The 25,131-nt window shown below is 35.1% G+C and overlaps 1 protein-coding gene across 3 annotated transcripts in view; it reads left to right on the forward strand.

The window, feature by feature from the left end:
- Positions 1-25,131, forward strand: part of UPF2 (UPF2 regulator of nonsense mediated mRNA decay) — a 108,744-nt gene that overhangs the window by 60,304 nt on the left and 23,309 nt on the right. For 2 of the 3 annotated variants that reach the window (XM_025853513.2, XM_025853514.2), the window contains exons 10-17: positions 4,207-4,320; positions 6,729-6,845; positions 8,279-8,464; positions 10,873-11,076; positions 11,802-12,077; positions 14,219-14,402; positions 20,692-20,831; positions 25,021-25,125. In XM_025853513.2, coding sequence (XP_025709298.1) covers positions 4,207-4,320; positions 6,729-6,845; positions 8,279-8,464; positions 10,873-11,076; positions 11,802-12,077; positions 14,219-14,402; positions 20,692-20,831; positions 25,021-25,125 — 1,326 coding nt within the window. Of the gene's footprint in view, positions 1-4,206; positions 4,321-6,728; positions 6,846-8,278; positions 8,465-10,872; positions 11,077-11,801; positions 12,078-14,218; positions 14,403-20,691; positions 20,859-25,020; positions 25,126-25,131 lie in introns of those variants that run through there. The other variant, XM_025853515.2, reaches the window with a different exon arrangement.

The following is a 25,131-nucleotide window of genomic DNA, read 5'->3' on the forward strand; positions in this document are numbered from 1 at the left end:
GAGAAACCATCTGCACTTGAGGTCAGAATTTGGAGAAGGAATTTGGTAATATGTTTCAAGATTCTTAGACGCATTTATATATTGGACAACTTTGAGAATCTGTCCTAAGTAAGTAATCCTATATACCCAAAAAAGCTTTATTCACATCCTAAATTGTGGGGAAGAAATGGAAAATAAGCTAAAAGCCCAACAGTGAATTAAGAAAATGGTCATATAGTCACAATGCTGAAATGATACAGAGCCACTGAAAGTACTATTTACCATAAAATTTTCATAACATATAGAAAGTGCTTCTTTTGGTGGAAAAAAAAAAGCAAGCTGTAAAATCTTACACAGAATAAATTTACAGTTATGTTAAAATGCTTGGAATGTAAAGAACAGAAAAGAATTACATATTAATATGTTAGCAGTGGCTGTCTTTGAATAGTGGGGCAATAAGAAATATTTTTTCCTTTCTAATTTTCCATGCCCCAAATTTTCAACAGAGCCTGCTTCTTTAACAGTGAAGGGACAGCTTTTATTTAAATATAAGTATATCAGACTGACTAACATTTTTAAAATTAGTGGTCTTTCAACTTTTTAAATCAAATCTCTCTAGTGGTAAAATAAATTGACCATATATCCCAGTTTGGCATACTTATATGTAAATTGTATATATCTGCAATTGTATGAAATATTTTATGTAAATTTATAAAATAAAAGTAAATTGAAAAGTATGAGATCAAAAACATAAATAGAAGTTCTAAGACTTTTTTCCAACACTCTAGTAGATCAAGAGTCTTACCCACCCTACCCTGGAGGTCAGTGATCCACAGCATAAAATAAACTTTGAAGGCAAATTTACTTGTTTATAGACTCAGTGCCTTCTTAGTGTCTAGCATATAGTAGATTTTCCAAAAAATCAGAATGATTAAATGAGTAAAGTTTATGTAGAACAGAATGAGCAAATTACAGAGGACGATGTATAATGTCTATTTGGGGGAAGTTATAGAAGGACCAGTTTGGGGAGGAGGGTCTTCCTAGATAGGCCTCGGAAATCCTTACTTTTTATATGTTGATGTATCTGAAGAGTTTTTATTAATGCTTATGAATTTAGTTATTCAGTTGATCTCAGTTTTAGCTGTCATTAATAAATGAGTTGTAAGCAACATTTTTGCTAACGAAGATTGATTATATAAGTAAAATTCTATAAAAGACATTGAACTAGAAATATGTAGAAAATTTTACATTAATTCATTTGCTTCTGCAGAAGTGTTTTGACATACCTTTTGATCATAAGGAGTCAACAAATGAGACTGGAAAATAATAAAGGGTCAGAATAAGTCAGTCTTTTTTATAAGTTACAGCCTTTTAAAAAGCCTTCATTTTATTCATCTGAAAATGAGGGGGTGAGATAATTGATTTTTCATAATTCATTCAAAAATTCTGTAATTTTGTCATGTTAGTTAGAGTGTACCTCCTTACCTTCAATAATATTAAAGAATAATTGTAGATGATACACTATGTTACATGTTTTGAAAGTTATAATGCTCAGTAATACCTAAAATTGTATAATGTTCCACAGCAGTTACTAAGAGCTTGTACATGCAGAATCACCCAAAGAGATTTTTAAAGACATGTTTGTACACTTCTCAGCCCTATTCCCTCTAAAGACTCAGCTTCAGTATATTATTTTTTAATTGCTTCCTTTTACATTTTTTGTCTCCATGTTTCTTCAACTGTAGAAGAAACACATGCTCAGTGTGGGTTATTTAGAAAATATAAAATACATAATTTAGAAAGAAAAGGGGATTCCCCATAATTTCATTACGTTAAAGCAAACCTATTAATCTTTTAGCATATTTTCTTTACCTTTTTCCCCTCTAGTTTTTTTTGGGGGGGGTGAATTTATAGTATATGTATAATTTTCCATTCTTTATTTCTCACTGAGAAGCATTTTGCCATCATTTAAAACACCTCTTAAACATCTTTTTAAAGGAGGTAAATCTTTTGTTCTGTACACTAGTTGCTTAGAAATCAAGTGAAGTGTAGCTGTTGTTACTACCACCACTACCTCCATCATCATCACCATCCTTATTTTTATCTTTATTTTACCAAGTGAGCCAACAGTTGAGGGAATTTGTCTGAATTATCCAAGATAATATACCCCCAGAATGGCGCAGAATGACTGCAAGGGCTCAGATTTTTGACTATAGATCATTTGCTCTTTTTTGTCCCTGCAATACATCTATAAACATTAAGCGTTTTCATTTATTTGTTCACTCCATAAGCATTATTTAGTGTCCACGTATTAGTGATACAAATATACAAAGATGGATAAAATTAATAATAGCTAATATTTATTGAACTCTTCCTGGTGCCAGGCACTGTTGTGTGTACTTTACATGTATCAATTGACTTAAGACAACAACTTTATGAGGTAGGTTACTTTTATTAGTTCCACTTTAAAGATGAGGAGATTGAGGCACAGAGTTTAAGTAACAGCTAGTAACTGGTTAAGCTGGTATTTAAACCCAGCAAGTCTGGTCCAGAGTCCATACTCTTAATGTATCCTAGGAGTTCATAAAAAAGATCGATCAGTATGAGGAGCTTTTCATAGGCAGTACTTAACGAACATTTATTTTGAAAGGATCTTCATGAAAGCTGTGCTGTTTTCTGAATTGCTAAAATAGTCACCATGAAAGCTCTATGAGTTGAATTTTATGATTTTATTTTTAATCGCAGTTTTATTGATGCTTTAATAAATGCTAATAGTGAGCTTCTAGTTTGCTCTGTTGTTTTAAATGAGTAAACATAGTTTTGTTTAAAAATTATCCCTGAAGAGCTAAAAAAAATCTTAACACCTGTCTCTGTTTACTGTAGAAAGTAGGTCCTTAAAAATGAAGATGATAAATTCAATCCAAGTTTTAGCTCCTTGAGTACGTAGAAGTTTAGTATTTATATAAATGACTCATTAATTATTTAGCTGCTGGTGAGTTTAGGCCTTGTTTTAAAACCCAGCATGTACGAAGGTAGTGGAATTCTCAAGTAATAGTTAAGAGACTGGGATTTGATTTGATTTGATTTTTTTTATTTTTTAAAGATTTTATTTATTTATTTGAGAGAGAGCATGAGCAGGGGGAGAGGCAGAGGGAGAGGCAGACTCCCTGCTGAGCAGGGAGCGCGATGCGGGACTCAATCCCAGGACCCCGGGATCACGACCTGAGCCAAAGGCAGCTGCTCAACAAACTGAGCCACCCAGGCGTCCCAAGAGACTGGGATTTTAGTACTGATCTTTCATCAAGTCACTTTAGAGCTTTGTGTTGTCTTGTTGTTTAAATTATTAAATCAGGTTATAACAGCTATTGTTTCTTTCTCAGAATGTTGTTATGTGGAACAAATAAGATAGGATAGTAATCTGGAAAAGTAGAAAACACTAAACTGGTTCAAGGCACCACCATATTGAACAACTGAATAAGAGAGAGTATTCTGAAAAAGTACATTAAACTAGTTCAAGGCACCACCATATTATTGTCACTGTTGTTCACATAAAAGGTTTCTAGACTGTTGGGTTTTTTTCTCATGAAAATGTAATCCATTTACATTTATCTTGACGTATGTTTGCATTGTACTATTGGAATAGGATTTTGTTGTGCTGAATATTTCTTTGAAATGTATGCCTAAGTTAGGGGGCTTGTATTTGCAATAAAAAAGAATAGTGATTATATCAGAAATTCCACTGTAATGAGTTTATGATAGAAAATGCATACTGTAGTTCATAAGTGTAGTATACTAAGCCTTAATAATATTTTTGCTTAAGTGAGCTCTTGGTACTTTTATTTTTAAAGGAGCATTTCCTAAAATGTGTTCCTTATAATATTAATTTACTGGGATGTTAACTAGTGGTTGCTAGCATCTCAAAAGGAGGTTTATGTTGCTAAATAAATTTGAGATAAATTGAATTAAATTAGGTTAAACAGGGTTCTTTATTTGAGAACCAATTTAAGCCCAATAAAGTGCATAGTTTCCCCAAATTATTTGACCATGGAACTATTGGCAAATCCTGTCCTGGTACTCGTGTTCCACAGAGCTGATTTTGCCTTAACTTAAAGTAATTTGAATAGCAAGAAATCTACCCAAATGCAATCTTACTAAATTACATTTCTTATCACATAGATTTCAAAATGTTAATTCTCTAGCTAATGTCTCTTTTCTCTTAATTTGTAGGTACGAAAAAAGGACCAGATCAATATTGAAACAAAGAACAAAACTGTTCGTTTTATTGGAGAATTAACTAAATTTAAGATGTTCACAAAAAATGATACATTACATTGTTTAAAGGTTAGTGCTGCATTATTTGAGTTTTGAGTTTTTAATAGACAAAGTTTTAGTTATAAATGCTGGAAAACTTGAAATAAGTAAGGAATATTTGTTTAATCCGAAGGACAAGAAAGGAGTAAAAAAGAACGTTAAGCAGATAAGCAGAGTTGAAAACAAATAATAGTATGGTAGATAGAAATGCAGCTATCACAGTAATTACATGAAATGTAAAAGGACAAAATACATGAAGTAAAAGCCTGAAGAATATAAGACTTGATTAAAACAACACTGTAGGCTGCCTACAAGAAAGATAAATATGAAGACCAGAAAGGCTAATGTAAAAAGATGGGGGGAATATACCATGGAAGCACTGACTAAAAGCTACCTAGTTTTGGGCACCTGTGTGGCGTAGTTGGTTGAGCGTCCAACTCTTGGTTTCACCTCAGGTGGTGATCTCGGGGTCATGGAATCGAGCCCCGCGTCGGGCTCCGTGCTTAGTAGAGAGTCTGTTTGACATTCTTTGTCCCTCTCCCTCTGCCCCTCCTACTCATGCTCGTCTGTCTCTCTCTGAAATAAATAAATCTTTAAAAAAAAATTCACCTATTTTCATTATCATCAAACAAGGTACAAAGCATTTATTATAAGTAAAGAAGGACAATTCATAATGATGAAGAGCTAATTTTAGCAGGAAACTATTACCTATTACCTTCCTGAATTGGTATGAATCCAGTTAAGGGACCTTCAAAATATATAAAACAAGAATCAACAGGGAAAGAAGTAAAGAAATCCACAGTCATAGTGAGAGACTTTGAAATACCTTTCACTAACTGAAAGAAGAGGCAGACGAACCTGGATCTGATTGACACTATACCCAACAGCATCAGAACTTAAAATCTCTTCAGATGCACATGGATCATTTACCATAATTAACAACAACAACAAAATCACAGCATATTAGAAAAGACTGAAATTATTCAGAGTGTTTTCTGTCCACAATGGAATTAAGCTAGAAATAAGTAAGTAATTATATGTGGGAAAGCTGATGCAGCAGAGATGGAATAATTCTACATTTGGAATTGATCATGACTAACAATGACAAATTTTATATCAAATTGATTTCCTTAGTATATTAGGTATATTACACAGAGTGGGTCTCATGGATTCAAGTACATTTGGAAAACCCCGAGCTAAACAAATTTATCAAGTTTCTTTACTGCTTGATTTCTTAAGAGTGTTTAAAATATTAATAGTCATTATTGGGACGCCTGGGTGGCACAGTCGTTAAGCGTCTGCCTTCGGCTCAGGTCATGATCCCAGGGTCCTGGGATCGAGTCTCACATTGGGCTCCTTGCTCAGTGAGGAGTCTGCTTCTCCCTCTCCCTCTACTGCTCCCCCTGCTTGTGCTCTCTCTCACAAATAAATAAATAAATATCTTTTAAAAAAATATTAATAGTCATTATTGATATTCAAGGGGTTAAGTTTCCTAAACCTACTTGGAGCATCTCAGAAGACAACAGAGTACATTTAGGGAAACTCTAGACAGCATTTTAAGAGTGATTATGTAAGATTTCTCAATGCTGTATTTGAAGGGAATCATACCATGGAACAATTTAAATGTTAGTATATTTTTTTATAGTAATTATTACAAACACATAGGAAGGATATACATTTCTTTGACTTAGAAATTCCATTTCTATATGTTTGTTTTAAGGAAATAATAAACATGTTTACAAATTTATCTACAAGGATGTTTGTCCCACAGGTGTTTAAGTAGCAAGAAATTGTAAACAAATTTTAATATCCAATAAATAAGAATCACTTAAGTTTTAGTGTAGTTCATATTATACAGTAATATGCCCCTTTTAAATCATGCCATAGAAGGATAAATATGGACACAGCAAAATAGTCATATTAGCTGAAAAAATACCAAGTTATTAAATAATGTGATATGTTTGAATCTGTTTTGGTTTAGAAAATATGCATAGAGAAAAATTGGGAGGATCATTACTGAAATGTTATGGCAGTATGTTATATTTGTTCATAACAATGAGCCTGTTGTGGTCAGAATTTTACAAGTAAATGTCATATAAACCAAAACAAAAAAAAAAGATTTAGAAAATGTTAGCTGTGTATTTGATAGATGTTTAAATACCTGGCATCTAATAGTCAATACAGAAAGGGCTATGATACTAGTTTTCATGTATTTATCTTAAAGAAAAGGCATTAAGTATATTGACGATTTTATATAAAATTTTTGTGGCTGAACACAAGATACTCAGCAATGAAGCTAAGCTTGTTAAGCCAAGTAGACTAACTTTTGTTTTTCACACATAACATTTTTAAAGTTGTTACACACATTAGATCTGTTATTTTCTTTCTTTAATAGGACTGAAGTGTTGTCTTTGTGTTTTCTCATCTTCTTATTGCAGATGCTTCTATCAGACTTTTCCCATCACCATATTGAAATGGCATGTACTCTACTAGAAACATGTGGAAGGTTTCTTTTCAGATCACCAGAATCACACCTGAGGACCAGTGTACTTTTGGTAAGGGCTTGAGGATCCTAGCAAGAGCTTGAGGTTCTTGATTTACTTCAGGGGTTAGAAATATTGACCAGTGCCTATGATCTTGCTCTGCTATATAAATAGAAGGGTTTCTTTCTAAACTAGAACCTCCCATATTTATGTGCTGTGGCCATTCCAGGAGAGTTATAGGAATTTTTCTCACTTGGCTGCCAGTGAGTTCACTGTATTGTAAAGGAGGATTAAGTTCAACCCCAAATACCTTTTGATGAATGATGCAAATGAGCAAGTACTGTTAATACTGATTATGTTAGAGCCGTTTTTTACGGATGTTCTTGAATGTTCAAAGAAGCCATTGTTAATGTGCCTTAAGCATATAAATTACAAGCTTAAAAATACAAAATTTAATTTAAAAATTAAAAACTGTAAGCCTGAAAAATTAACTTGGGGTAGAAGCTATTTCTTAAGCTACTTAGGATGCTTAAATGGCCATCAGGTTTATTAAGCAATTAAGTTATTATGCTTATTGATAATATCCATGCATTCCCTTGCAGCCTTGGGAGGGTGGGAAGTGTGGTGGCAGAGTGAATATTGGTGTTAGTGTTAAAGAGAGCTCAGATTTAGGAATCCCTGAGCATATACTATCATTACATCAGTGTTACTGTTACAGAAGTCTTGATTGTATCATTTTCTTTAGATAACTTACTTTTTTTAGAATCCAGTTTTGAGCCTGAATATTCTCTGCCAATAATATTTAATATGAAGAAACAAGAGAATTTATCTCTAATAAACAAAAATATTAATGTGGAGTCTGTCAAATGGAATTGATTTCCAAATTCTCTCTAGGCTTATATCACACTAACAAAAGTCATTCCAAGTTCAAATTTTTATCATAACAAGGAAAAAGCTCTTCTTACTCTTTGGCTCAGACTCTTAAGGTTAAATGAGACCATGTGTATAAAAATGTAATAGAGCTAGCTTTTAATGTATTTATTCACAATATTTGGATCCCCTATTTTTGCTAGGGAAAACATTTACTAGTCATGGTGGTATGGATGAATATTGGATTGGCTCAGTGGATCTTTTCCCCTTTTATAGCAAAAGCAGCTAGCTTTTATCACTGGTTGACTAGATCCGTTTTGAAACACCGCCTCTTGAGTTGATGCTCAGGGGCTGTGGACAAGTTATAAACCTTGGCTGCTTTTAGTTTTCTTGCTTGTAGAGCTGTGTCAGAGCCTAAGGTCTAACACCAAGCAGTCATGTACTAATTTGTTGTAAAAACATGGTTTTGGTATAATAGTGTGCTAGTATATTCTTAGGAATACCAAAAGATTGGTGTTTTTTTTTTCCCGTCCTTTTCTAGTTCTTTATCCTGAAATTTTGTCACTGAGAATAGAAATTTGGTTAGGGATAAACATTAGAATAAAAGTATTTTGACTTAGATGTTTTTATTTTAGGAGCAAATGATGAGAAAGAAACAAGCAATGCACCTCGATGCAAGATACGTTACAATGGTGGAGAATGCATATTACTACTGCAACCCACCTCCAGCTGAAAAAACAGTGAAAAAGAAACGTCCTCCTCTTCAGGAATATGTCCGGAAACTTTTGTACAAGGATCTCTCCAAGGTTACCACTGAGAAGGTAAATCTCATTGAAATCATAAAGTAATAGTCAATTCAAGATTTGTAGTAGTGCTAAGATGATATAATATTCAACCAAACTAATTCTTTTTCATCCTAATGATTATAGTATTAAGAGCAGTGCACTTGGCTTCTAGCCTGTGCACTAAATTGTTTCGGTCAAGAACATATATTTCAGTTTCTCCAGATCAGTTTGTTTATAGATTGCTTCAGTGTTTGACAAAGTTGGATAAGAAATGTGAGCAGCTTGCATTTTTTACATTTTGTAACAGGAGAATTTGAAGCAGAGCTGTTAAAGTTTCAGCAGTGAAGGTTAGGAGAGTTAAGATTAGATTACAAGTTGAATTGTGATTGCTTCTATATAAGTCATCCTAAAATGGAAGTCATATGATGATACATAATATATAGGACATATGTTTTGTTTTCCTTTTATGATTCTTACTCTGAAGTGGTAATTCTTGTAATTTTAATTTTGGTGCTGTTTATATTTGAAATTACTACTTTGTCTCTGATGTTCTATAATGAATTTGACTTTAAATATTCTTCAGTGCAGGGGATCCTAACCTTGAGTGGGCTTTTGGAGGTCCGTGGCCCTCTGAAATATCATAATTTTGGTCAATTTCCAGAAAAGGTTAAGAAGTGCTGACCTGTTTTCTTAATTATTGCAGTTACCTTGTTAGAAACTTCACTTTTTAAGTAGGAAATGTTGAACAGAACATTTCATGGTTAACTCTGCGAGTTGAAACAACACAGTGTAGAACTTTTTTCTTTTTAGGAAAAAAAAAGTGAAACAAATTAGCTGCTGGAAAGAGAAAACCTGTGGGGAGGAGAAAAGGTGTGCAATAATACACGCATTATACATGGGTGATAAAGAATGATCATGGGACTTTGGAAATTGGACTCAACTTTCAGAGAGTCAGAGATAGTAGTTGTCTCCATCAAGTAGTTTGAAAGCTATTTTAGAATTAGCTAAAAGTTTAAAAAAATATAGGTTGCTGTGTGGTTAAGACATTAACATTTCCAACAAACTGAGGGTTCTGGAGGGGAGGGCATTCTGCGTGGAGCACTGGGTGTTATATGCAAAGAATGAATCATGGAACACTACATCAAAAACTAATGATGTAAAAAAAAAAAAACAACTAATGATGTAATGTATGGTGATTAACATAATAAAAAAGACATTAACATTTCCACTGAAGCTGATTTGAGAACATATTAAGTGCTTGAAAGATGGATGGTGGTTAGGGTACCTGGGTGACTCAGTTGGTTAAGCGTCTGCCTTCGGCTCAGGTCATGATCCCAGGGTCCTGGGACCGAGTGCCACATTTTGGTCCCCGCTCAGCGGGGAGTCTGCTTCTCCTTCTCCCTCTGCCCCTCCCTGCTGTGCCTTCTCTCTTTCTCTCTCTCTCTCTAATAAATAAAATCTAAAAAAAAAAAAAAAAAGATGGATGGTGGCTATAGAGATGAAGAGTGCTTTGCGATCTGCCAATAGTATCCTTTTTTTTTTCCTTTTCTTTATTTTCTTCCAGAATGAAAATGGAAGGAACTTGATTATAGGTAGAACTCTGCTCACCATCTCATTACCAGTAGGGTTTTTGAAACAGTTAATGGCTAACTTTTATGCGGTACTTATAATGAGCCAGTCAGTTTCCTATGTACCTCACATACTTTAACTTGTCTAATCCTTAACAACAAACTGTGGAGTAAGTGCTGTTATTATCCCCCCTTTACACACGAGGAAACAAGATGCTGTGTAATACTAGTCTTGATGTTCATCATAAGTTATCTTTTAACCCACTGATCTTGGGTTTACTTATTTACTGGAAATTTTTGATTTATAAGAAGTATCTGAGATTATTTACATTAGTGATATGCAAAAGAAAATATTTTTGGTAAACCTTGGGTATATGTTTTTAGTGATTGGATTTTGTGAGTATATACTATTAGCCTGATTGAAGATCTGGAAACTCTAGGAAATTTAGAGGCATCATGAAGAGATGTAGGGCAAATGTGACTAAATTTTGCCAATAATTAGAAATATCTCACTTTTCTCACTTTTCCTGTCTCTGAAGTGAAGAAGCTGGGAGAGGATCTCTAAAGTATTTTTCTTTTATTTTTTTTGAGATTTTATCTATTTTGACAGAGAGAGAGTGTACAAGCAGGGGAAGCAGCAGGCAGAGTGAGAGGGAGAAGCAGGCTCCCTGTTCAGCAGGGAGCCCGATGTGGGGCTCGTGGGATCATGACCTGAGCCAAAGGCAGACGCTTAACTGTCTGAGCCACCCAGGTGCCCCTGAAGTATTTTTCATTTCAAAAGTTCTGTGACTGCAAAATCAAAATATCTATATTATTGGGTATATTGGAGTATTATATACTTATCTCAGTAAATGAAACAAAATTCTCTCCATGTAGGTTTTGAGACAGATGCGAAAGTTGCCCTGGCAGGACCAAGAAGTGAAAGACTATGTTATCTGTTGTATGATAAACATCTGGAATGTGAAATATAATAGTATTCATTGTGTAGCCAACCTCTTAGCAGGACTGGTCCTCTACCAAGAAGATGTTGGAATCCATGTTGTGGATGGAGTTTTAGAAGATATTCGATTAGGAATGGAGGTAATCACTTTCCTTAAAGTTATCAAATTGGAGTTTGTGGAGAATTTAAACAGCTTTTAAACCGATTATTGAAAAATAATAATTTGGAAGCCGTCCTTTTCCCTTATGATGTCAATTTACTGTTTCTTCAGAGTTACTGTTTTCTTAAAGAACCCAGTTGTCTCAGATTTCCTGGTCGTCTTTCAGGCTAGTGCTGGAGAAATTTTTTTGCTTCTTTTTCTCAAGTTCAGTTAGGCATATTTTGGAAGAGTATAGCAGATTTAATTATTTCTGGGGCACTAGAACTCAGGTTATAGGAATCTATAAATCTTTTAATTAGGTGAATTGGTAATCTTTTCATAAGAATTTCTGTAAACCATTTCCTCTTTCTGTTGTCTTATCGTTTCCTTAATTCATGGATTACAGAAAAATAAGTTATGGGGGGGCTGATAGGGAGAATTACATCTTAACTCTGTCATCAACTCAGTTAATGATAGCTTAATACTAAATTTAATACTTAACTTGTTCTTTTTATTAAAACATTTTAAAGATAGCCATTTCTTAGAGAAAAAGGATACCCAGAAGTGATCACGTTATTGGAAAAAAAGGAAAGAACCCATTTTTTCCCCTCTGTTTAGTGTTCTTTCAGTAATTGGTATTATCAAATGACAGGGGAGAATTTTACCCCTTTTCAACACATTACTACTCTTTAATGGAAATCTGTGTTGTTTTTTTTTTTCCTTTAGGTTAATCAACCTAAATTTAATCAGAGACGTATCAGCAGTGCCAAGTTCTTAGGGGAACTTTATAATTATCGAATGGTGGAATCAGCTGTTATTTTTAGAACTCTTTATTCTTTTACTTCATTTGGTGTTAACCCAGATGGCTCTCCAAGTTCACTAGACCCTCCTGAGCACCTTTTCAGAATTAGACTAGTGTGCACTATTTTGGATACCTGTGGCCAATACTTTGACAGAGGTTCCAGTAAACGAAAACTTGATTGCTTCCTTGTATACTTTCAGGTATGTAAACTCAAATATGCAGTTTGGCATCATTTAATGCATTGCTTGTGTTACAGAAATATCAGAGAAGAAACACAGTAGCATTCATATATCACATCATCATTAGATTTTTTTCTTCGTGCAAGGGTGTGCTACAGATTAAAAATATATGATGTATTCTACTGTATAAACATTCTACTTGCATTGTCACTTTTATGATTAACAATGATCATTAATTTTGGGAATTATTTTGGTATGGTTCATAAATTTCATATAGTAATTTATGGATTATGGCGTTTGGTATGGTAATTTATGAATTAAATTACCTGTGATTTTTGTACATCTGATAACATTTTTAACTCATCTGTGTTCTGATTTTACATCTAAAATTCTTTTTTCTAAACAATTTCACTTTTTTTTTTTTTAGAAAAAAGCTATAGTTTTTGGGAAAATATGTTATTTTCAACACAGGAAAAAATATTTGTTCACTCATGGTAAACTCTTGGGTTGTACTTCCCTATTTTAATTTCAGTTAATTATGTAAACTTAATGATTTAGACTAAGTACAGTATAAATTAAATTCAGAAACAAATATGGAGACAGTTCCAACAACTTTTATAAGGTTGGTGTTGCAAAAGTTAACTTAGGTTTAGGTTGAACTGCTCACTATTGAATTCTCCAGGTGTTACTGAAATAAAGTACCGAAAGTACCATTCAATTCTATATGATCATTCTATTCTATATAATCTCTTGTTAGTGTTTTCTTCATTTATTTATTGGTGAAGAAAAGAAATTGAAAACTATAACTTTTGAAGTATCAAAAATATATCCACATAGTGGCTGCTGTTAAGTGGAGGCAAATACTCTGGGAGAAGAGCAGTTGTTAACTTTGTTCTGTCACTGTACCTGTGCAGTAGAGGACAACTTGTTACTCCCTTGTTCTCTGAATTGACAAGAAAATGGGGAGGGGAGTTTTGCAGATTTGAGAGTCAGATTCCCTGTTGTATGTAAGGACTATCTTAAGTTGGAGACTGTATCGAAAACCAAAGTTTTGCTGCAAAATGTCAGCTGTAACTATCAGCATCAAAAGTAAATTCTCTTTCAGAAGAGTATCCTTATTTGCATTCACTCTGAAATCCCAGACTGAGAGAAAAAAGCCATTCAGAAATATCCAGGAGCAGAAAGAGACAAAAGTATATTTTGATTAACAAGCAGAAAGGTGTAGCAGGGTATACCTAGGGAATTGGGAGTAAGGAGTGAGTGAAGTCTGGGGGCTGAGGGCAGTGGGTTCTAGGTCAGAGAATGTACAGTTTAATATGGCAAGGTCAGATAGAAAGGACCACCTGCAGCAGTGCTTCTAAACTTTAATATACATATGCACCACCTGGAGATATTGTTAAAATGCAGATTGTGATTCATTTGGTCTAGAGTGGGGATCCCAAGAGTCCTCATTTCTAACAAGCTCCCAGTTGAGGTCCACACTTTCGGTAGCAAGGACCTACAAACTGGAGAGGAGAAAGCACCCAGAAGAATACCCTTTTATATATAAGCAAATTCTTGGGTTGTGCTTTTTAGTTAAACTTATGAATTACAAAGTAGAAAATAGAATGAAGGAACCAGGCTAGGAGAAGAGAGGGAAGATCTCTATAAACAGTACTATATACATAGTAGCTGTTCAATAAATGTTTGTGGATTAATGATTTTTATATATTTCAAAAATTGTATCTTCAGGTACTTTCATTGACCTGTTTAAAAAACAGAGCAGGTAGCATAGAGAAAATAATAAAAACGTATCAAAATTATGGCTTTGAATCTGGTAGCTTTTGTTGTTTTGTAAAATAAATATTTAAACCCTGTTTGGGGTTTGGGAGTAGGTTTTCTGCCTTGTTTCAGTACCTGGAAATTTATTTGATATTTTATTTATGATTTTTCCTTGCCTTTAAAAAGGATTTTTGACAGTTGTAATAAAAAAATTAAAATCACCAAATGGCTTAGAAACTGGATTAGGATTATTACTGTTGACCATTAATAAAAATGGTAGGTGTTTTATACAACTAAGTTTTAGCTTAGTTATTATAACTAGGTAACATCACAATGTAGAGTATTATTTTAAATGTTTTTGTTATTTCTTATAAGTAAATTTATTTTTCATTTGTTATCAGCGTTATGTTTGGTGGAAGAAAAGTTTGGAGGTTTGGACAAAAGACCATCCATTTCCTATTGACATAGATTACATGATCAGTGATACACTAGAACTGCTAAGACCAAAGATCAAACTCTGTAATTCTCTGGAAGAATCTCTCAGGCAGGTACACGACTTGGAACGAGAATTCTTAATAAAACTAGGTAAGCAATTAATTACAGAGAGAAAATGAAGATGATATTTGCCAGGTTGTTTCTAGAATTTGCTTTATGTTGTTATCAGAGTTTGCTTTTGTATATTTTCTGTTTTCAATGTTGACTGTTACATAATAGTGTTAGGTAAGACCTGGGTGGCATACTTCTTGATTTCATTAAATAATCCCAACTTGGAGGAAAACAGTCAGGTGTAAGACTTGAAGGAAAGGATAGTGATGGAAAAACACTCTCCTGGGGCTCCTGGGTGGCTCAGTTGTTAGGCATCTGCCTTCGGCTCAGGTCATGATCCCAGGGTCCTGGGATCGAGCCCCTCATCGGGCTCTCTGCTTGGCGGGGGGCCTTCTTCTCCCTCTCCCACTCCCCCTGCTTGTGTTCCCTCTTTCGCTGTCTCTCTCTCTCTGTCAAATAAATAAATAAAATCTTTTAAAACAAACAAAACACACTCTCCTGTCAGCCTTTCTTAATTAGTAGAATTTTTGGTTGCTAACACAAAACACTTTTGATGAAAGCATCTCTTACATATATAGTATATATTTTCAACAAGCATTATTTCCTAAGATACTGCAGGCTAGACACTGTAGAGAGAGTATCTGTTAGAAGTTTTGGAACTACCCTGTGGAATTTCAGACCTTATTCCCTGGGAAAGTTGTCTCTATTTCTAAGGATCAGAGAAAATGTGAGAACTACATGCTATAGGACAATTGGTCTGTTCAGTTTCTCAACATCCTTCTGAGACTGTTCTGGAAGAAGAGTTAGCTCTTGAATAGCTCCTAGGGAGTAGGAGCTGACTAACTTTGTCAGTGGAAATAACTGGAATGAGGTTCAGCCTTACCAATCTGGTTTGCTTGCTAATTAGTTTTTAGCATGTTAACATGTTTTATTGTAGTCATTTCAAAGTAACATGTATTTAGGCTGTTAAGCTAGTGTTTTATTTCCGGCCAGCACTTGGTACCCATATGTCTGTCATTAGGAGATCCTTAAGCTTCACCATTTATGCTAAATGCATAAATTTACTATGTCGCATATCTAAAGAACTGCTTTTCATGGCAAAGGTATTTGTGACTTTCTCCCTCGAAAACTATTGTTTTTCATATTATATCCAGCATTTTAATAGGATTTCTTTCTCCAAAGGTCCATCCTGCTTCAGGGAATATGATTGCTGTTATCTATTTGAGCAGTATTTTTGAAGGTGCTACTGATTGTGAAACTATACACTTTTCTACCACTCCACCCAGAGGGGCATATGTGATCCCTTTGTTCTTTGAACTTTGTCCCAAGTTATCTACTTTTTTTTTCCTTTTCAGATTTCCAATTGTATAAAATGATGATTGGGCAGAGTACTCATTTATCTTATTTCATTTACTTCAAATGCTTTTTTTTTTAAGATTTTATTTTATTTATTCATGAGAGACAGAGGGAGAGAGAGAGGGAGCGAGAGAGAGAGAAGCAGAGGGAGAAGCAGGCTCCCAAGGAGCAGGGAGCCCGATGCGGGACTCGATCCCAGGATCCTGGGATCATGACCTGAGCCGAAGGCAGACGCTTAACCATCTGAGCCACCCAGGCGCCCTACTTCAAATGCTTTTTAAAAACATTTTTTATTTTAAAGATTGTATTTGAGAGAGAGAGCACGAGAATGTTGGGGAGGACAGGAGAGGGAGAAGCAGACTCCCCGCCGAGCAGGGAACCTGTGGGGCTCAATCCCAGGACCCTGAGATCATGACCTGAGCCGAAGGCAGAGGCTTAATTGACTGAGCCACGCAGGTGCTCCTACTTCAGATGCTTTGATATAGTTAAGTCTTAGCTTTGTTTCCCAAAAACTTTTACAAATGGTACTCTTTGTGTAGTGGGCATGGGTAACACTAGTTTGACACCTAGTTTGGTAGCAGTACAGAGTGTGGTGTGCTTTATCCTTTATAGAGCAAAGGGTTAAGTTAAAGGACCTCAGGCTTCTTTTGAGGGGGTCTGTTCTTGTTTAGAATATGGGAAGGGAAAAACAGGCCACCATTTGTGAATCAAACTCTAAAGATGATGGCAACTAGAATCAGTATGCTCCCAAGTTGTCCCATTTTCTTCCTGTTTTAGAGTCTAAATATCAGGAAGAAGATGTACATGAGTGAATCTATATTAAATCTATTTCCTATTGATAAACCATAAGATAATACAGTATCTCGCCTTTGGTTAGTTGTTTTGTTTTCAAGCACTTTGTAAATTCATGTTATTTTAACTTTATAACAGCCCAATGCTAACATAATAGTTAATGAGAAAGCACTACAAAGTTCCTTTGTATTTTGAAAGTCATTTTAATATTATTAAAAGTAGTACTTGTTTGGAGCACCTGGTGGCTCCATCGTTTAAATGGCTGACTTGATTTCGGCTTAGGTCATGATCTCAGGGTTGTGGGATTGAGCCCCACGTCAGGCTCTGCGCTCAGCATGGAGTCTGCTTGAGGATTCTCTCTCTCCCTCTGCCTCTCCCCTCACTCTCTCTCTCTGTAAAATAAATATACCTTAAAAAAAAAAGTAATACTTGTTTATGGCAGAAATTGTGAAAAATACCAAGAAAACAAAAGTCCCATTCCATACATAAGAATAATCATGTGTTAACATTTTTTGGTGTATGTTCTATTCTTTTAAAATTTTTTCACGTTTGCCGTTTTATAACTGGATTTTTTTCTACCTAATATATTATGAAATTTCTTCCTGACATGAAATAGTTTTCTAATTCTTAATTGACTGTATTCCTATGTATGAATGTGCCATAATTTTTTTAATCCTAATGTTTGACACTTAGGTTATTTCCAGTTTTACATTACTGTAAGTAACATTTTTGTGTGATATTTGTGTGTATCTTGGTTTTCTCAGTATAGACATAGAATTACTGGCTAAGACATTCTCTTTAAATTTAAGAACAAAACCAAAATGGTTATAGGCAATATAATCTGGTTTGGAACTTCTAGATTGTATTGTAGTATAAGGAACAGAAATGAGGGAAACAAGTGAAAAAGAAAAGAAACCACATGAATAAAGTATAAAGCCAACAGTATATTTCACGAATTAGAAATAAAATCAGTAGAACAGAATAAAAGGCCTAGAAGCACCCCCAATTAAATACAAAATAATTTATCTATAATGAACTAGGAATCTTAAAAATAGGATAAGGGCAATAGGTCAGCATTTTGGAGGAAAACTGATATAGAGCCACATCTTCTCAAACTCCAGATGGATTCAGGAGTTAAGTATTTATTTTTAGGGGTGCCTGGGTGGATCAGTTAAGCATTTGCCTTTGACTCAGGTCATGATCCCAGGGTCCTAGGATCAAGTCCTGCATCAGGCTCCTTGCTCGGTGGGGAGCCTGCTTCTCCCTCTCCCTCTGCCGCTCCCCCTGCTTGTGCGCACTCTCTCTCCTCTTTCGCTCTCTGACAAATAAATAAAATCTAAAAAAAAAAAAATTATTTTTAAAAATAGATCTGATTTTCAAATATTTGGAGAGCCGTTAATTTTCCCAAATTCTAAAACAGTAGAAGAAAGCATATACATGGCAACAGATTTGGGCTTTTAAAGCTTTTATACAACAGAAAAATAAAATTAAAGTGAAAATAACTTCCATGCCAGGTTAGTTTCACTTGCATAAAGAGCACAGGCAAATTGGTAATAAAATAGAATACCCTAATAGATAAATGAACATGACATAATCACATAAGGGAGGGCGGGGGAGGATTGGTGTTTTTATTGAGTACTGTGATGCCAGAATGACACAGGAAGGCAATGTTAGTCATATTTGGCAAATCAAAACACTGGGCTAACCTGTCAAGCCAGAATTCAAAGACTGTGCTCTCTCTGACATATTAAGTATGAGAGGAAATGCTCAACATGTCGAGTAAGGAGAAAAATATAATTTAAAGCAGTCTGAAAGGAAGTATTACAATTTTTACTATTTCTGTTATGAGTAGGAGAACTGAGGCACCAAGCAGCATTTTGTTGTTTGTATTTTTTTTTTTAGATTTTATTTATTTATTTGAGAGAGAGAGAGAATGAGAGACAGCATGAGAGGGAAGAGGGTCAGAGGGAGAAGCAGACCCCCCGCTGAACAGGGAGCCTGATGTGGGACTTGATCCCGGGACTCCAGGATCATGACCTGAGCCGAAGGCAGTCGCTTAACCAACTGAGCCACCCAGGCGCCCTGTTGTTTTTATTTTGTTAACTTTATGTCCTGTGGGTGTACATTTTTATCTCCATTGTTTATTTTAGATTGAAAGTGTCCTAGGGATCAACAGCTGGATAGTTATTGTGCTGTTTAGCAAATGCAAAATATATTTATAAATTGCTTTTGAAAGTAACCTGCAATGCAAATGAAAGTGTGCTAGAAATAGTATGTATTTTCCTTACAAATTAGAAGTATGTCTATCAAAACAAAGCAACTTATACATTATAGTTCTTCCCACTATGCATGTTTAAGTGGATAGAACAAAGGTGTAAGGATAGCTCATGCTGTGTGAGTTTATCAGCATTGTGATATTTTTACTCAATGTAAGATTTAGACAGTTGTGACTTTATATTTTTTTGCCTTTGATAACTTATAGTCCCAATATTCTGCTTCTTAAAGTCCCTATAAAAAATAAATAAATAAAACGTATATATAAAATCTATATTTGTATCCGAAAACTAGTGAGAAATTTTAAGTTAATGGTTTCTCATTCTGAAACACCAACTTCTTTTCTCAGCATTAATTTTCCTTTGAGCATTATCTAATTTTTCTTAATTTTTTTTTATTTTCAAACGTCAGTGTACCTACTTTAATCACTCTGTACTTTCATATTTTTGTCAATTCTTGGTTAATTTCTTATACTTAAGACACTGGAATAATTTTTTACTCTTATTGGTTAAGTTATTCAAATTCTCTGGGCTTCACTATTCCTCATAAAATGAGAGAGTTAAATCATTACATGATTGCTAAAGTTTCTTTCTGCTCTAATCATCTAAGAGTCTGAATAAACAAGTATTTACTAAACACCTACTGTGTATTTATCAATGTATGGCCTCTGATAAGTTATGAATATATAAAACAAGTTCTTTGTTTTCAAGGGCCTTATAATTTGATGTAACGTTTATGAAATCATTAGAAAAAAACATTACATGGTGTATCCTTAAATGTAAAGTGCTATGAGAAATTCTCCAACTGCTTTAGGAGCAAGTAGGAAGAGTAATAGATTCAGATACTTTTTGCGTTTATGCAGGAAGTAAAATTTAGACTGAACTCAGAGAATGTATAGGAAGAACTTGAAAGTGTACATTGAAGGATATTCTCTATTGAGAAGAGTATCAGATGAGCAGGAGTCCAAGATAGTATGCTTTGTGACAGAGAAGAGGCCCAAGCTATAGGAGAAGGCTCAGGAGAGAGCAGGGGAAAGTCAAGTCAGATGAGGCATCTTGAAAGTAGAGCGAGTGGTTTGGAATTCAAATGTTAATTAAGAGGAATTGACTAGATAGTGAGGTGTAGATGAACATGGGAGGTGGAAGCAAATTCAAGCCAGGGAGTTCCCTGAGGAGGATGATACTGAAGAAAAAAATTAAGCCCTTTGGTGACACAACTTTGCCTCCTTCCTTTAGTCTTAATGTACAGACACTCAGATTGATAGCCAAATGTGATTTCTCCATGAAGGCGACATAATTTTATATCTTTGATGTTGGAGAAATTCTAAAATGTCATTTGATAAAAAGTGTGACCGAGGCTGCATCTTACATGGTTGAGGCTGCATTTTATATGCTGGTACGTTTTGTTCGTGTTCTTCTGAGATGGAGATAAACAGAAAATGAAAGAAAAAAAAATACATATGTTTATATATACACACATATATATACATATATATATATAAAATGTGTCATTGCTTTTTTTGTTGAAATGAAGGTCTCTTTAGTTTGTAAAATGTTTCTCAAATAATTTTAAATTGTGTTCTTATTCTATTCTGAGAAAATGGCTGTTGAATTTTCTCACTTAATACATACTTCTAGGGGTGCCTGGGTGGCTCAGTCGTTAAGCCTCTGCCTTCGGCTTGGGTCAGGATCCCAGGGTCCTGGGATCAAGCCCCGCATCGGGCTCCCTGCTCCGCCTGCTTCTCCCTCTCCCACTCCCCTTGCTTGTGTTCCCTCTGTCGCTGTGTCTCTCTCTGTCAAATAAATAAATAAAATCTTAAAAAAAAATACATACTTCTAAATTAAGTGGTATAATATTGAAAATTTACTCCTTTTTATGTTTTTTTCCACTTTCTCCTCATTTCAAGGCTTAGTAAATGACAAAGACTCAAAAGATTCTATGACAGAAGGAGAAAACCTTGAAGAGGATGAAGAAGAAGAAGAAGGAGGAGCCGAAACAGAAGAACAATCTGGAAATGAAAGTGAAGTAAATGAACCAGAAGAAGAGGTGATGACTTTTGTTTATAGCCAATAGGTACATTTGTACAAGAATATCTTGATTATTTGAGCTAAGATTTTCTTTAATGTATAAAATAAGATCTCCTCCTTAGTTTTATTATAGGAACTGTAACTAGTAGTATATGTCTGTTGGAAAACCCATGGAATTAAGGTGTTTTTTTGTTTTGTTTTTTTGTTTTTTTGTTTTTTAAGTAAGAAAGTCATAGTATTGACCAGAAGATCATAGGACATTTTTTTAGAGTAGATTTTGCTGGTGCACTAATTAAATAAACAATCTAATAATTTAAACATCCTTAGTAAATGTGTCATTGAAAAGTGACTCATTTTCATGTATTTCTCATCTGAAGAGTTAGGATGTATTTCCTCTTTTTCAAAAGTGAACTTCTATAACTTTGAAAGTTGTATCATTTTTAACCATTGCTTACTTTTCCAATTGCAGTTGTGAATATCATACATGATATGTGTGTGTTTGCTAAGTAGAAAAACACAATGTTCATTTGGCGTTGATGAGCCTTGTCCGGGAGGAGAAGTGAAAGATGTGGTTTAATAAATGAAGTTGGAGGAGTTTGCTTCTCCTCCCTCTCAAGACCACCCTTTCCCATGGCTCCAAGCATAAGGAGAACATTTTAAAGAGAGAAGATAGTTGATTAATAAGAACAGTGTGAGATATTCTACAACTTCAGCTAAGAAAAGGGCTAGAGTTCACTCTTAGACAAATTGTGCTCTTTGTTTTTGTCTTGGTCCTCAACTTGGTCCTTGGTTCCATATGGCCTTTCAAAGTTATTCCTAGCATCTAACAACCATAATATTTCCTCCTGGATATCAGCTATGTAAATTAAAGATAACTTTAAAGATTAAGTAAGTGTTCTGCTAAAATTCTAATTTTCTGTAGTGTAACATTTATATAATTTAACAGTAAGTACAAGATTTATCATTATAGTAGTAATAATATTTACATAACCATTTCTCATACCATGCTGTGAGGTAGGTAAGAAAATAAGGCACAGGTAGTTTAATTTGCCCAAGATCTCATAGTAGTAAGTGCCGAGCCAGTATTTGAACTCAGACAATGTGACCTGTGTTTTGCTGCCCCTCCTGCATTTCCTTAGCCAGTTTTTGTGGTCCATTCACTTCCAGATCCCACAGATTATTATGTATAATAGGGATTAGAATAGTGGAATTCTTGTTCAGCATTTCAATTTCAAAAGTTAATCCATTTTATTTTGCCTGAGTAATATGAAAATAAAGGGTAAAGAGAAAAAGTTAATGCAGTTTAACTTAGTTTAGCTTAATTTTTGAATACGAAGTTGTTTTTTTTTTATTTTATGTTATGTTAGTCACCATACATTACATCATTAGTTTTTGATGTAGTGTTCCATGATTCATTGTTTGCGTATAACACCCAGTGCTCCATTCAATATGTGCCCTCCTTAATACCCATCACAGGCTGAACCATCCCCCCACCCCCCTCCCCTCTAAAACCCTCAGTTTGTTTCTCAGAGTCCATAGTCTCTCATGGTTCCTCTCCCCCTCTGATTTCCTCCCTTCATTTTTCTCTCTCTCTTTTTTTTTAAAACATGTAATGTATTAACGTGTTTCAGAGGTACAGGTCTGTGATTCATCAGACTCACACAATTCACAGTGCTCACAATAGTACATACCCTCCCCAATGTCTGTCACCCAGCCACCCCATCCCTCCCACCCCCCACCACTCCAGCAACCCTTAGTTTGTTTCCTGAGATTAAGAATTCCTCATAATCAATGAGATCATATGATACTTGTCTTTCTCTGATTGACTTATTTCGCTTAGCATAACACCCTCTAGTTCTATACACGTCGTTGCAAATGGCAAGATTTCGTGTTTTTTGATGGCTGCATAATATTCCAGTGCGCGCGCGTGTGTGTGTGTATACACCACATCTTCTTTTTTAAAGATTTTATTTATTTATTTATTTGAGAGAGAGAGAGAGAGAGAGAATGAGAGATAGCATGAGAGGGAAGAGGGTCAGAGGGAGAAGCAGACTCCCTGCTGAGCAGGGAGCCCGAAGTGGGACTCGATCCCGGGACTCCAGGATCATGACCTGAGCTGAAGGCAGTCGCTTAACCAACTGAGCCACCCAGGCACCCTACACCACATCTTCTTTATCCATTCATCTGTTGATGGACATCTTGGCTCTTTCCACAGTTTGGCTATTGTGGACATTGCTGCTATAAACATCGGGGTGCACATACCCCTTTGGATCTCTACATTTGTATCTTTGGGATAAATACCCAGTAGTGCAATTGCTGGATCATAGGGTACTTCTGTTTTCAACTTCTTGAGGAACCTCCATACTGTTTTCCAGAGTGACTGCACCAGCTTGCACTCCCACCAACAGTGTAGGAGGGTTTCCCTTTCTCCACATCCCCGCCAACATCTGTCATTTCCAGCCATTTTGGCTGGTGTGAGGTGGTATCTCATTGAGGTTTTGATTTGGATTTCCCTGATGCCGAGCGATGTTGAGCATTTTTTTTCATGTGTCTGTTGGCCATTTGGATGTCTTCTTTGGAAAAATGTCTGTTCATGTCTTCTGCCCATTTCTTGATTGGATTATTTGTTCTTTGGGTGTTGAGTTTGATAAGTTCTTTATAGATTTTGGATACTAGCCCTTTATCTGATATGTCATTTGCGAATATCTTCTCCCATTCTGTCCGTTGTCTTTTGGTTTTGTTGACTTTCCTTTGCTGTGCAAAAGCTTTTTATCTTGATGAAGTCCCAGTAGTTCATTTCTGCCTTTGCTTGAATAGGAAGTATTTTTTAAGTGGTAAGAAATGATTAATTTTTCAAGCAAATTTAAGAGCATCTCTTGCATATTTGATTTTGAATTATAGACTTATGTTTATTAAAAAGCTAATACATTTCAGGGCGCCCGGGTGGCTCAATCGGTTAAGCATCTGCCTTTGGCTCAGGTCCTGATCAAGCCCCACGTCAGGTTCCCTGCTCGGCAGAGAGCCTGCTTCTCCCTCTTTTTGGGCCCTCCCTTCCTCCCAGCTTGTGCTCTCTCGCTCTCTCTCACATAAATAAAATCTAAAAAAAAAAAAAAAAGATAATACATTTGAAAAAAGTAAGTGCATTTCTTACATCCCAGAATATTTCCACTTTAGAAATGCTAAAAATCTCTCTCTCTATAGTAAATTATAATATTGTTATGTATGTTATGTATTGTTTGTTGTTATGTTATGTATACTAATTGTTATGTATACTAAATTGTTATGTATACTAAAAAATTGTAAGAAATTTAAATAATTCATTTTCTCTTAGGAATTTTTTCTCATTCACATTATTTCTCTTAGCACAATGAGAAGCTGGATTTAGTGTAGTCTTTTTTTAAACCTACAGATCTAAGTAAGAATGAATTGTGTTGTTGGAAATGGAAGAATACACAGATAGGGTGCAACTGTGTCTTTTTTATGTGTGTGCCCTTTTGAAAAAATCACTGAGGTTATTTCCAGTCTTCTGTTTGAAAAGAAAATTTGGCTGTTAGAAGAGGTGGGGGCATTGACAGGAGAGGATGGGGAGGAGTGCGGGGTCAGAGTGTCTAGCTCCTCTGCTTGATAGGCAGTGTGTCCTTGGGCAAGTCGCTTGACTTACTCAAGCCTTGTTTTTTTCATGGATAAAAATGGGGACATGTTATGCTACCTTCTTCAGAATTCAGTAGAGCAAACAAAATGAAGTATGTGAGCACACCTTCCAAGCTGAGGTGCTTTATACAATGTAGTGCTTTATAAATTTAGTGTTCTTGCTTTCAACTGCTAACCATGTTAAATTTGAACTATTTATTGACTTTCAGAGTTAGATGGGTATTAAAGAACTACTATGAGAAATTCAGTCTCAAAATAGGAGAAATCTACAAAAGGTTCAGGAAGCTCATTCCTTGTGCAATTTAAGGAAGAATTTCTACAAAGGATCTTTGTATTATTAGATCAGCAGAAGGTAGTGAGATGGGTTTTTGGCTACTGGTGTGCATTAGTTTTCAACTAATGCTGCCTGCTGACTTTGCTCTGAGTCATAGGCAGACTGCGTAAAAGGCTGGAACTTGAGATAATGAACAATTATACAGAAGTTTTTAAATCTTAAGACATGTAAAATAGAGATCCTTTTCAAAATGTTTTAATCTTCTAATGTTAAATAATTTCAGGAGGGTTCTGATAATGATGACGATGAAGGTGAGGAGGAAGAGGAAGAGAATACTGATTACCTTACAGACTCCAATAAAGAGAACGAAACCGATGAAGAAAATACTGTATGT

The sequence above is a fragment of the Callorhinus ursinus genome, unplaced genomic scaffold (genome assembly GCF_003265705.2).
Source record: "Callorhinus ursinus isolate GAN/ISIS: 27379988/994484 unplaced genomic scaffold, GSC_fseal_2.0 scaffold36, whole genome shotgun sequence".
Classification (NCBI taxonomy): Eukaryota; Metazoa; Chordata; class Mammalia; order Carnivora; family Otariidae; genus Callorhinus; species Callorhinus ursinus.